The sequence below is a fragment of the Macrotis lagotis genome, chromosome 5 (assembly GCF_037893015.1).
Source record: "Macrotis lagotis isolate mMagLag1 chromosome 5, bilby.v1.9.chrom.fasta, whole genome shotgun sequence".
NCBI lineage: Eukaryota > Metazoa > Chordata > Mammalia > Peramelemorphia > Peramelidae > Macrotis > Macrotis lagotis.
The window spans coordinates 96,371,114-96,385,824 of record NC_133662.1 but is presented as its reverse complement, the minus strand read 5'-3'; the positions used below and the strand labels follow the sequence as shown (position 1 = coordinate 96,385,824).

Sequence of the window (14,711 nt, the reverse complement as noted above, 5' to 3'; positions counted from 1 at the left end):
ATATCACATATAATCAAGAATTCTTTGGCAATTAGTCATGGGGGAAAAAGGGACAGGGAATAAAAATGGATTTGAGAAGGATGATGTCCTTACCAAGAAATAATAAAGTTAATAAGTTGAATGAGTTAAAAGGTGAGGATGGGCTAAATAATGCATTCTCTTTCAGATGTGTTGAGTCTGAGATGCTTATGAGTTAACTGGAATATATTTAATAGGAAGTCAGTGATGAGTGATTGGATATTTAATACTAAAGGACAATTTTGGCTTGTCCCTGTATTCTTGCTGTTTTTGTATTATCTGTTTCATTAACAAACTCGTTTCCCTTTAATAATTTTTCTAGTTGTCTATATGTCAGTAATGGAACCCATACACTGACTTGTATTTTAAAACTTTGAATGTTAAAAAAAATCAGTATTCTAGGAAATAGCTTCCTTTTATGTCTCCAATCACCTCTTTCAAGAATCCTCCTTTAATTTCCATTAGAGTTTCTTTGTGACTATAGTACAGAAAAATCTTTTATATATTCAAGTCTCCTTTTGTACTTGCAGAAGTATTTCTTTTTACCTCATTCTCCTTGATCCAGTGAATTTTCAATATGTATCATTCCATCCTCCTTCTGGATATCTTCATAGCTTTTTCATATATCTGATTCTTGCCCATTATGTTTCAGTTTTTTGTTAGCCCCCCCCCCTTCTTTATACCAATTCTTCAAATTCTTGTAGAAAGTTTTTTGGTCTGTGTGCCTTTTCTTCAGTTTTCTATCTTTATTCTTTAATGTCATTTAAATGTACCTTTTTAAAACTAAAGCAAGTTTAATTTGACTTCCTTCCTGCCTTCCTGCCTTCCTGCCTTCATTTCTTCCTCAATTCCTTTCCTTCCTTCCTTATTGTCACCTCCAACAATTCCCTTTCTCCCAATACAGCCCAAGTAAATAATATTTAGTAAAATATATCAAAATATGGGAAATATCTGCCTGTGTATGCCTTAGTCTTGTACACCACCTTTTTGCTGATAGGCGGGATGCATTCTTTGCCATCAATTCACTGGAAATCAAGGTTATTCACTTAATTATCAATGTTCTGAAGTTTTTCCACTGCTGTTTTTCTATGTATTATTATCAGTGTTTATATTTTTTCTTCAATTACTTATTTTATCATGTACCAATTCTTGCACACCTCCCCAGATTTCTGAATTCTTCATAGTCATCAATTCTTATAGTTCTTATCATGACCCTTTACATTTATCTACCACAATTTTTTAGCCATTTCACAAATGATGCATACCCATTTTGTTTCCAGGTCTTAATTACTACAAAAACTGTTGCTTACAAATATTATTGTATATAAGAGTTATATTCTTTTGTCTTTGACCATCTTAGGGGTAAATATTTATTAATGGCATCACTAAGTGAAAGAGTATGTCTAATTTTAGTATTATTCCTTATACTTTGAACTTATGCTTTAAAATTTCTTTCTCAAGCCATGTTGTCTATCTTCCCTCAGATACACACACACACACACACACACACACACACACACACACGAATCTCTCTTTTTTTTTGGAAAGTGGATCAAATGTGCATATCTAATTTCATTCCCTTTCTTGAGTTATATTTTCTATTTTAGTCTATTCCCTATTATATTGTTTTTGATTAAGCCAGAAATATCTTCTCAATTTAATATATCTTTAATACTTTGGCAATATTCACAACTACAAAGTTTTCTTTTACTGACATATATATCTCTCTCTATATATGATATTATATATAAAAATGTATATTATACATATATATTCCTAAAAATGTTAGTTTTTCCCTACATCTAGATTTTTAAAAGTGCTGTTGAAATTCTCTTTTGTACTTTCTTACTACTTTTTTACTTAATACTTTATTGTAATGTGGACATATTTTTCCTCATGGACTATTTCAGAAATAGTATAACCATTGGCCTTCAGAATATTTTTTGTGCTTTATTTTCCATTCTCCTTTTCTCTTATACAAGTAAGACTTGTTTTCCATATTGTAAAAACCTTATTTAACTTATTTCAGGACACTATTTAAACTTAACTTTTCATTCACTTTGGCCCCAGCTCATTTTTAATCTTTTCTCTTACTTTTCTACTACAAACTTCTTTTTCTTCAAGCTGGTTATTGCTGTACAGGCAGAACTCCTCTGTAGTTCCTGCCATCCTGCTTCTCTCCGCCTCATCGACTTTCCATCTCACTTCAAATCTCAGTAGAAAACATATGTTCTCCCTTGTCTATACCTCTTAATTTCTCTTTTCCACTGCTATTACTTTCTCTGTAATTGTATTATTTAACTTTGTAAAGCATTTTAGAATATGAACGATGCAGTTGGAAATAAAGTTGTATTATAATAGAATCATGTAGTATAGAACAAATTGCTTTCCAAAGAGAGTAGAAGTCTCATGATGCAGTTTAAAATGATTTTGTTTTTCTATTCATTGGCTGCTAGTTTAAAACTTCAGGTATTTTAGAGAATTGTTACTCCTTTAAACAATGTTGGAAGAAGATGATGGGTGCAGTGATCTAAGCAGGTGAAATAACAAAGGCTACCTGAGTTCTAATTCCAGCTTGCTAAATGATCAGACAAAAATATAAATCTTCATACTTTTTCTTTCTTTCTTTTTTTTGGGTTTATTTTATATTATTTCAATAATCTTGTTGTGAGTGTTAACATGATCCCCCACCCCCTGAAGGATGAGAAACCTCATCAGTAGTGAGAGGGGGGGAAAAGTGTACTTCACTCTATATTCAGATTCCAATGGCTCTGTCTCTGAAAAGAGTTGTCTTATTTAGCATAAGTCCACCACAGAAGTTGCTTCAATATTTTCCCCACAGTTGCTATTACTAGCTTTATTTACCTCAACTCTATTCCTCCCCACTCTCATTTATTCCATTCTCTCTTTCTCTCTTTTCATCCTATCCCTGTCCAGAAATGTGTTGTATATGAGAACCCTCTCCCATGATCTTCCCTCTCTTCTATCACTTACTCTCCCCTTCCCTCCCTTATCCCATCCCTTTCCTCTAGGGTAAGATAGATTTCTGTACCCTGTTAAGTGTGTATGTTATTTCCTCTCTGAGCCATTTCTGATGAGAATGACAGCTCACTTATTCCCTCTCACCTTCCCCTATTCCACTCCATTGAAAAAGCTTTTTCTTGACTCATGTGAAATATCTTAGCCCCTTCTTCCTCTCTTTTCTCTTCCTTCCAATACTTTCCTTTATCAACCATTGACTCTTTTTTACTATATTATACCATTATGTTCAGCTCCTTCCTGGGCCTTGACTATATTTATGCTCTTCTAATTGCTCTAATAAATGAGAAAGTTAATATGAGTTATCAGTATCTTCTTCCCATACAGGAATACTAACAGTGCAATATCATTAAGTTCCTCATAATTAGTACTTCTCATCCACCCCCTCTATGGTTAACCTGAGTCCTGAACTTGGAGATAAAACTTTATGTTCAGCTCTGGTTGTTTCAGTAGGAAAGTTGGAAAGCCCCCTGTTTCATTGAAAGTCCATCTTTCCCCCTGAAAGAGGATGTTCAATTTTGCTGGGTAGCTGATTCTCGGTTGTAGACCAAGGTTGTATACCTTCTGGAATATCGTATTCCAATCCCTATGAGCCCTTAATGTAGATGTTGCCAGATCCTGTGTAATCCTGACTGAGAGCCATGTAGTTGAACTAGTTGTTTCTGGCAGCTTTTAGTATTTTCTCTTTGACTTAGGAGTTTTGGAATTTGGCTATAATATTCCTGGAAGTTTTTCCTTTTGGGATCTCTTTTGGGAGGTGATTGGTGAATTCCCTCAATTTCTATTTTACCCTCTCCTCGGATCTCAGGGCAGTTTTGCTGTATTATTTCTTGAAAAATGAAGTCTAGGCTATTTTCCTGGTCATGACTTTCAATAATTTTAAAATTATCTCTTTTGGATCAGTTGTTTGTCCAGTGAGATATTTCATATTTTCTTCTAATTTTTGGTCTTTTTTTGGTACAGTTTTATTTTTTCCTGATTTTTTGCAAAGTCATTAGCCTTCTTTAGTCTCATTCTTCATTTGAAGGAGTTATTTTCTTCAAAGAACTTTTTCATCCTCTTTTCCAGCTGGCCAGGTCTGCTTTTTAAGGCATTTTCTCCTCATTTGCCTTTGTGTGACTTTTTCCATTTGGCCTAAATTGGTTTTTAACATTTATTTTCTTCAGTATTTTTTGTATTTCTTTCGCCAAACTGTTGACTTGGTTTTCATGATTTATTTGTATCACTGTCATTTCTCCTCCTATTTTTTCCTCTACTTCCCTTAATTGCTTTTCAAAGTCTTTTTTCTTTTGCGCTCATCCATTGCCTGAGCTTATTTTCTCTTTCTCTTGGAGGTTTTGGATATAGAAACTTCAACTTTGTCATCTTCTGAGTATGTATTTGGGTCTTCCATGGGACCAAAGTAATTTTCTATGACTAAATTCTTCTTTTTCTGTTGTTTGCTCATTTCCTCAGCCTATAACTGATTTGCTGCACTTCCAAGGCTTGGGGTTTTTTTTGGGACACCCCACAGGGACCTTAATTCCTCCAAGGTCTTATGAGAGGTTCTGACTGCTCTTTTGTCTGTGCTTTGGGATGTGGAGAATCATAGGTTCTCCCCTCTGTCCTGGAGTTGCAAGAATGGTTCCTCTCGGCTAGAGTAGTGTTGTGGGGGCTCAAACTGCAACCTTTATCTGAGTGTGGGCATACAGCAGAGTCCTGCCCCAGGAAGAGCAGAGAGATCTCTGCAGTCTCCCCCCAACCCCCTTACCATCTGTGGGCTGAAAGCTCTGGATGTGTTGGATGACTTTGCCAATTCCTGCTGTAAGTTTTCATGGCAGGGCTGCTCTGAGGCTGTCGCTCTACTCTGGTGTGGCAGAGGTCTTTCATCACCTCTTCAAGCTGTCCCTGGTGATCCTTGGGCCAAGAGGTCTGGAAACCACCCCCCTCTGCCACAGACCCATGTGCCCAGTCCGGCTGCACTGTGGCTGGGGCTCTTTCCACCTCTTGATCCTGGTGAAGCCGATCTTTCCTGTAGTAATTCTAAGTTGTCTTGGACTGGGAAATCACGCAGTCTTTCTGTGGGTTCTGCCCCTCTATATTTTAACTAGAGTCATAATTTGATGGCTTTTGGAGTTTTGGGGGGGAAACGAGTTTCTGGGAATTCCTGCTTTCACGCTGCCATCTTGTCTCTACCCCTACCTCCATATTCTTTTTTAAGTGAGTGTAAAAACAATAGTAACCTTGTCTATTATTTTGAATTTAGATTACCTTAGTAATTTGACAAAATCATATTTTTTTGATGAAAATATTTTGAAGGGGAAGTTTCGACACATTTTTAAAGGATTGTAAAAATCTTTTTTTTAAAAAAAGAACCTCAAGATAAATGCTCTAGAAGTAACAAAGTGATATTTTGTAACCATTCTTTTCACAAAAGTCAGGGTACAAATTTTTACTTGCCTACATGTTCTTAGATAAATAAGTAACTTTGTCAGTGTATGTTCTTTTAATCCCTACATTCTTTTTCAAAGTACTTTTGCAGATTATATTTTATACTTAGTGTATCACATGCTTGAGGAAAAGTCCATAAATATAGGGACAGTTTTTTGTATACATTAGCAATTTGATTCAATTCAGCACTTGTTAATGTGTAAGATACTATCATATGTTCTAGGTATATAAAGGGATATAGGGATAGGGATATAAAGATACCAAAATAATAGTTTTTATTCTCTGTTAACAAACATTTATTAAGCACCTGCTAGATATGAGGGACTGTGGTAGACTCTGGATATAAAGACAAAAGTGAAACAGACCCTGCCAGTCCTTAAAGACACTTACAATCTAGTTAGAGAAAGTAACATATACATAGGTATTTTCAAAATGGATACAAGATAGTTTGGGGGGAAAGGCACTAGAACTGGGCGGGGTAGGGTGAATCAAGAAAGGCATGTAAAATGTGTTATTTGTGTTGAACATTGAAGGAAATGGTTTTAGGAAGCAGAGATGAAGGAAAAGATAGTCAATATGCAAAACAAAGAGAAGACAAATACCACATATGAGGAATGGCAAGAAAACTAAAGACCATAGCTTGCCTGAAAAATAAGCAATGTATTAGTGCTGAATATGGGGACAGGTTATGAGTGACTTTAAATGCCAACTAGTTTATATTTTATCATATAGGTAATAGGGAAGAGTAATATGATCAGACCAATACTTTTAACACAGACCAACACAACTTAGGTGGTTCAGTGGAGGAAGAAAAGATGATGCAGTACAACTAATTAAGAGGCTCTCATACTATTTCAGACAAATGATCATGATGCCTTGGACTAGGTTGGTTAGTTATCATACCAATAGAATAAAGGAAATAGATGTGTCAGATGTTGGGGGGGTAGAAATGGCAATATTTGGCATGGATATGTGGTGGTAAGTGAACCTGAGGAGGCAAGGATAAGACCCCCTTTGGGACTGGAAGGATGGTGATTCCTTCAAGTTAAATAATGCAGTTTGGAAAAAAAGAGTATGTTTTAGGGAAAAAAAAATGAGTTCTGTTTTGAACATGTTAATTTTTGACATGCCTTTAGAACATCATATTGGAAAAGGGTCCCTGGGGTGCAGGTCAGAAAACTGCTTCTGCTACCAAGAGCTGGCACTCCTAGGCGCCCTGGGGCTGTTACCAGGAGGCTGAAGTTCCTTTGCTCAGATGTAGTGCCACCCCTCCAACCCCATGGAACACAGTTTTCCCACTATTTTCCAGGTTACCTTGGGTTGTAGAGTTGCCTCACTGGATCTTTCTGTGGGTTCTCTCTCTTGAAAATTAAGTTAGAGTCATACTTTTTAAGTTTTTGAAATATTTTGGAGAGAGCACCTAAGACTCTTCTCCTGCTGCCATTCTATTTTGTTTTTTTTTAATATTTTATGTGGTTCCATTTTACATTCTAGTCAAGGATTTCATCAAACCTCATTAATATCTAGGAGGTCAAATTTAGGTGGCTTGGAGGCAGGAAGACTTTAGTTCAAATTTTATCTCAGATAATAGCTTCATGACCTTGAGCAAATCACTTAACTTCTGATGTCTTAGTTTCCTCAAATGTCTTTTCCAGGGTTCTGAGGATCCAATGAGATAATACCTGTTAAGCACTTAGCACCATGTCTGGCCTCAGGGAGGCATTCTATAAATGCTGATGATGTGGTTACTATTATAGTGATTGTAATTATACATTTATCTTATGTTAGAATTTCTAGTTCATCATGCCTGATAAGCCATATGTTCTGTGTTTGTGGACAGTGAATGGAACCCATGAGTTCTATCACTATCTTTATGCATTTTGTCCTCTGTGAACCCCTTTGTGATTCAGGTTCTATACTTTCTGAATTGTGGTTAACTGTTGAAGTCTGTCTTGGGTGGATGTAGATTGGCACTTTTCTCTCTGCCATTTTCTTTTCAGTTTAAAGCTATCTTAATTAATCCAAGACTCCAGACAGTCCTCCCTAACCTTTGTTAAATTCTTAGATAAAGATCTAATTAACTACTTCACTTCTCAAATCTTTTTTTTCTTCTCTCTCCATTGTCTTTGATGCATGATTAAAACCTCTAAAGTGGTAAATTTCATGCCAAAAATTTTATAATTTTTGGCCGTACTTTTTGGTTTTTTTTTTCTGGCAATATCATTTATACCCATGTGACTTACCAGAAGTGGATAGTAGTCACCCACTTTGACAAATCTTGAGAGGCTTTTTGTTCCAACTTGATCATATGATCTGGGAAGATAGCAAACATCTCTCTTAGAAGGTTAACTAATAGCTTCCTTAATACCCTTCTGAAAGGAAATCACCAATTTTTATTCTCTTCTTTTTTCCTTTTAACCTTACTGAATTATCTTTCATCTGATAGTGAGTTAATTTTTCATTCTTTCTCACTTAATACAACTCCTTTTCTTCTGAAACTATATACATCCATTGTTTCAAAATGTTGTATGTATTAATCTTAAGGTCAATATTTAATGAAGATTTCATATAATCTGTAATTGAAAATATAGTTGACAGTTATGAAATAACTATAGCAAAAGTTAATTTACCAATCTGTAATAATTCTTAGGTGATTTGATTTTTATAAGTTGGGAAAAAGAAAATAGTTATAATTTATTATTAACAAATCCCAAATTTTTGTCTTCTAGATGAAGATTATCATTTCAACTTCTATATATGAAATCTGCATGGAACCTAGAATATCCCTCTATTCTGGACCTATGGATGAGTGCCTACATTTGAGTTTCTTTTGGGAATTCTATGATTTTCACATGTGGGGTAAGTGATATCTAGACAAACAGGGAGGCTAGCATAAAGTGCTTTAACAAATAGTGCTAAAAATTCTAAGTTAAAACTTTATTGTCTATCCTTAATTTATAAGATAGTTAATTTTATTAGGTCTTGATGAACCATCAACTTCAAAAAGCCATATTCCTTTAATGTAAAATCTGTGCCATATATGTCTGAGAGTAGTAATAAGTGATAGAAACAATTAAAATTTGAAATTGTTTCCATAACAAATACAACTTTTAGATCAAATATTTATACAATACAAGCTATATATTATATTTTTCAACTAAGTAGTAAATTCAAAGGCAATGTTTCTTGGAATATGCCTGTAGAATTCAGGTAAAGAAAAAAAGATTTCTTATTAGTATACTATCTACTTATATTATCTATATATTGTTAAGATATAGTTTCTATGCAGACTTAAAAATATGAATGAAATTAAAACTCTATTTAGTACTAGTAGATTGATTGAATACACTTATAGTCAAATATCAAATGTTTGATCTGTGTATTTCCTTCAATAATTTTGGATTTTTCTGACAAACCAAATTGAAGAAAAGTCCATTTGTTTAATTTTTGAACATGTTTTTCTGACCTATTTAAATCATTCTCTTTCATTTAGCACTTCTTTTATTTTTTCAGAAGATCGTTCAAAGAGTTAAAACACCTTACTGAGGACACCTGACCTTTAGAAGCATCATAATTCATATCTAGATGTCACCAGTGTTTCCCATGTTAACAGTTCTGACTATGTTTTATTATATATGCCTTCGGCGACGAGCCAGGACAGCTACAAGAGGAGAAATGATGAACAGCCGTAGAACTATTGAATCAAACAGTCGAACTTTACCTATTAATTCAGAAGTAGTCCAGTATGCCAAAGAAGTATTGGATTTCAGTTCCCATTATGGCAGTGAAAACAGTATGTCATACACCATGTGGAATTTGGTGGGTATACCAAATGTATACCCAAGTTCTGGGGACTTTACTCAGGCTGCTGTATTTCGGACTTATGGAACATGGTGGAATCAGTGTCCCAGTGCTTCCTTGCCATTCAGGAGAACTCCACAAAACTTTCAGAGCCAGGACTATGTAGAACTTGCTTTTGAAGAACCAGTATATCCTACTGCTGTTCATGTTCTGGAAACTTATCATCCTGGGGCAGTCATTAGAATTCTGGCTTGTTCTGCAAATCCTTATTCCCCAAATCCACCAGCTGAAGTAAGGTAAAACTTCATTCAACAATATAAGTAACCAAATGACCAAAATCAAGTTGGTTATAGTTTTATTTTCAGATTAAATATATACATACACACAAATATATAGCCTTACTGCTATTTCTCACTTTCAGCAGGATGTTGATACCATCCTCTCCTCTCACTTCCCCACTAATACTGACTTTGGTCTTAAGTATCTTTGAGCTCAAATTTACTATGAAACTTGAATCTGCTCTCTTTTTCAATAGAACTGCCTGCCATTGCTTCTCAAGTTTCTAGGGACTTGACTTCCATCCATTCTTGCCAGTACTTAAAGCACATCCTGGACTTTACATTTGCCATGGATAGAATCCTTCATTATGTATTGTCTCCCCCAGTTATAGTTCATTCTTCTTGAAAGCCAGGACTGCCTTACAGTTTTATTTTTAGTCCTAGCTCTAATACAGTGCTTGACATGTATGAAATAAATGCTTAGTAAATGCACACACATACACATATACACAAAACATGCACACACTGTTTCTTAGTTTCTTATCCCTATTGTTTTTTTGTCTCTGTCTCTCTCTTTCTTTTTGGGTCACACAGCTAGGAAGTATCAAGTATCTAAATACGGACTTGAACTCCGGTCCTCCTGACTCTTAAGGCTGGTGCCCTAACCACTGTACCATCCTGCTACCCATCCTTATTGTTTCTCTCACTTGATGTGGATATTTCTCTTGCTTTTCTGTGAATTCTTTAACAAAATTATCACTATAGTTCCATATCTTGTAGAATATTCTAAGATTTTGACAAATGTAGGAAAGACATATTATATGAAAAGAAATTTTAAAGTACATCTTATTTTTTTGGTATATACATACCTGTAATATATGTATATGAATTATATTGGTGAATTTATATATGTGCATCTATATGTGTGTATGTGTGTACAGAATATTAAGTATATTCTGTATATGTGTATATATATATATGTGTGTGTGTGTGTGTGTATATATATGTGTGTGTGTGTGTGTGTGTGTGTGTGTGTGTGTGTATTTCCTAAAAAAACAAAAATCAATTGAACTGGTATGTTTTGATTCCCTATCTGTTAGTTTTGAGACTAGCTTAGATGTGGTGTGCTTATAAAACTTGTCACAAAACTATATATTTCTACCTCTTGTATTCATTAAGGATACTCTTGATGCATACATATTAGCATAGCATAAAAATTTTATGGAGATGAGAAAGCAATATAAACAAACTTGTAGTTGCTGATGTTTTCTTAATAACCAGGAATGCAGCCCAAAAATGAAATGTATTTTGGACTAAGTTCACATTTTATTTGTTCTGGAAGGTACCATGGTTCAGGGGAAAGAACACTACATTTGGAGCCATAGGACTTGAGATTTAATACTTTATCTTTCAGTTTTTTCCTTTGTAACCTTTGTCAGGTCATTTAACATCTCTAGTCCTCAATTTTCTCATCTGTAAAATTAGGGAATTGGATTTTGTGGTTTAGACTACAAGGCTACTGTGCCTGCTAGCATCAGATACAAAGAAGGGTAAAACTAGTCCCTAATTTCAATAACCTTACTTTCTAATGCGGGGGCGGGGGGAGACAACATGCAAACCACTATGTAGAAACAAGATGTATACAGGATCAATTGAAGGTAATCTCAGAGGAAAGTCACTAGTCTTCAGAGAGATTTGGAAGTGCTTCTTGCACAAGGGGAGAATTTAGAAGACCTGAAGGAAGCCAGGAAGTTGGGAAGCAGAGCTAAGGAAGAAGATCATTCCAGGCATGGGGGATAGCTGATGAAAAGGCATGAAATGAGGAGATGGAGTATCTTGTGTAAGAGCCATCCAGGAAACCAGAGTCTCTGATTTGTTAAGTACATAGAGGGGAATAGAGTATAAGAAGATTGAAAAAGTAGGAAGGGAATAGATTATAAGGGAATTTAAAAGTCAAAGAGAGGATTTTTTTATTTAATCTTAAAGTAATAGGAAATTACTCATATTTATTGAATAAGTAGGTTCAATACATGGTCATTGAAAAGGCAGAAAAAAAGTAAAACTTTTTTAATATAGCAGGAAAAAATACATAATATGCATATTTACCTTTTTTTCCCCCTAGGCTTATTAGAGTGTCTCTTTGATAGTTAGTTTGCTGTCTCATGAAGTCATTAGTTTCCGCAGACTCCATTCTTTTTTTTAGGGAGGAGTTTTCTTCATTTTACCTTTTGCAACTCCTTTTCCAGTTGGTCAGTTCTACTTTTGAAAGAGCTTTCCATTTGACCAATTGAGGTTTTGAAAGAATTATTTTCTTTTTGCATTTGCCCAATTGAGGATCTCATTTTGTATTTGTCCAATTGAGGATCTGAGAGATTGTCTCATTTTGTATTTCACCAATTGTATTTTCCAATGATTTGGTTTCTTGTTGCAAAGTGTTAATTGTCTCTCCCAAATTTTCCAATTGATTTTTAAACTCCCTTTTTCATTGAAGTCTTTCTATGCTAGAGACCAGATCATATTCTCCTCAGAGGTTCTAGGTCTCTCTGAGTTAGGGTCTTTTCCTTCCAAGAATTTTACTATGGATCTATCTTCCTGCCAACCTTTCTTCATTTTGCTAAGACCTTGAGTTGGGGAGGGGCTGGTTCACAGTGATTTGGTGTTGGGATACCTAGAGGCTTTACTCACTGAGTGCAATTTCTCTGGCTGGCCAGTAGGAGGTGCTGATTACTTTCTCTGGAGTGTCTGTGACCTTGATTGAGGCTTTCTCCCTTAGCCTAAAGGGAGTGATTGAAGCTGTTAAATACTCTGGCCTTCAGTCAATGGTGGGCTTTACCCTGGGGTGAGGTCATCCCTCTCCCTATTGTCAGCTGGGCTGATTCTTCTGCTCATACCCCTGTGGGTGGGGCAGAAGTAGTCTGTAATTGTGTTTGTTCTGGGAAGAGGCCTCAGCCACAAAGGAGGTGTGGATTCAGAGTTCCTCAGATCCAAGGAGCCCAGGGATGGTGTCCACAACTCTCCTGAAGTGGATCAGCTCTGTCAGCAAGCTCCAGAGGGTCAGCACCAACACCAATGCCTCTGCTCCCTGTGGTTGACCCAAGCCCCCGTGGTCTAACCCTGCTGCTAATCAAGCAGGTCCAGCACTCGGGCCCTCAGGCTCCCAGGGCTCCAATCCAGCCCCTAATCAGACTGATCAGTGGCTGATCTGCCCTCTGAGCCCAGACTCACCTAGGGCTGTGGAAGACAAATCCTGAGGTAGATGTTCTTTCTCCTGGCTTTTCTTTCTGGGTTTTGTGGATCAGATTTCTGTTAAGAGGTTTGTTTCGTATCATAGATGGGGAAAGATCAGGAGACTTTAGATCTGTGCCTGTCTTCTCTCCACCATCTTGGCCAGAAGTCGGTAGTTAGTTTGGAAGTATTTCTGGGTATTTCTGGTAAGCATATTTAGGATGTTTGAAGTGATGATCATTTACATGAGTTACTTTCATTCAAACAAAAGTTCAAATAAGGGTTCCTTAGAGCTTAGCATTCCTGATTTTAAATTTTAGCAGTCAGTGTGGAACTTTGAGTCATTTTGCAAGTCATATGTAATCAGGAACATTATTTTAAAGAATAACTTAAATTTTCGGGGCCTGAACAGAGAATTTATGCCGACTGTTGTTATAACTAGCTTAATAAAATGCTGTTATTCTGTCTACTTTCAGAGAAATGTAAATAGCTTTAACAATAAATTTTACCTTTTATACAGGCAGCTGTTCCCTCATATGCTAGTTTATTATCCATTAAGTTCTTGGCACATAGCAAACCCTTAGTAAATGGTTCACAGTGGTCCTCTCAGTCCCTCAGTTAAAGTGCAATGGGAACTTTCTCCTCCTATTCCACTTTGCTCTTTCTTTTGCCGATAGAGTGCTTATCCTCAGTGTTATCTCCCATCCACACTGCTCTGATTCTCAATATTCCAATATTAGAAGAAAAGTTGCTTTGATAGTAGAAATAATAAGGACAAAAGGGGAAGGAGGAGGAAAAATAAATGGTTGTGCTATTGCCCTCTTTTTTCTCACCATCTCCACCCAGCTCCCAGGCCTCATCCTTTTCTCAGTTGTTCTGTTATTGTACAATCTACAACTCCACTCTCCCCCAAACAATGCTTCTGATTCTCACCCATTTCCAGGACATCCTTGCAATAGACCAAGGGGAGCCACATCAGACAGAGCTCTACTTCCATTGATCCACATTGTTAGGATTATAGTAGGGAATATATATTCCTGGGATTTCAAATGTAATTTCCTTTAGAAACATTATTACAAATAATAGATTAGAGTGCTACATTTCAGGTACATTAAATGTTAAATAGACCTTTATGGACTAGTCTGGGAATCTCAATACTATTTATATCTTCTATGGGAATGTGTCTTGAATTCCCAGAAACCAACTTCATAATGAACTTTTGGAGGGCAGCCTATTGGAGATTTCCTGTATAATTCACTAATTCATTCATTACTTTCAAACCACCTTGCTAATTTACTGGGAGCTGCTTTTATTATTTATGAATTAGTGAAAAAATTGAATATTCAGTTTTTGTTTGGGAATTGGGAAGTTATGTCAAATCCTTTTGTATATTTGTTTTTTAGAATTATAGAATGTATGAGTTGGAAAGGACCTTAAAGACCATCTTCATAGGACCCTTGTGAATTTTTTTAATCTGCTTGTTACAAAGCTGCCTCTATTTCATTTCAAAACTTGAAGAATGTGTATTAGTTTCTTTCCAACAATCACTTAACCTCCAAAAGTGGATGGCTGCATAACTGATTTTGAGTATAAATCATGCTGTTAGGTTTCTAACTGAGAGTTGCATGGTGTTTGATTTTCATTCAAGTTAATATTTATTTACTAATTTATTCTCAGAATTTGCCTATCAATTTTTAAACTTTATTCCACAACTCAGCTCATTTAAATTCTTTTAAGTAAAAACATCAATGATCAGTATGCATATTCCAAAATCATAATAGAATATGCCAAAGGTCTTGCCCAATTGCTTAATCACAGCATATGACTTTATGTTCAACTCATCAGCATCAAAAAATAATACAGTGAGGTAGGATAGATAAGGCAAATGGTGGTGGAAACTACATTTGATGAAGCAAAACC

The 14,711-nt window shown here is 35.7% G+C and overlaps 1 protein-coding gene across 4 annotated transcripts in view; it reads left to right on the top strand.

The window, feature by feature from the left end:
• FBXL4 (F-box and leucine rich repeat protein 4) overlaps positions 1-14,711 on the top strand; it is a 135,779-nt gene that overhangs the window by 27,962 nt on the left and 93,106 nt on the right. For 3 of the 4 annotated variants that reach the window (XM_074187215.1, XM_074187216.1, XM_074187217.1), the window contains 2 exons: positions 8,217-8,346; positions 9,001-9,584. In XM_074187215.1, the coding sequence (XP_074043316.1) occupies positions 9,073-9,584 (512 nt within the window). In that variant the 5' untranslated portion in view covers positions 8,217-8,346; positions 9,001-9,072. Of the gene's footprint in view, positions 1-8,216; positions 8,347-8,980; positions 9,585-14,711 lie in introns of all 4 variants that reach the window. The other variant, XM_074187218.1, reaches the window with a different exon arrangement.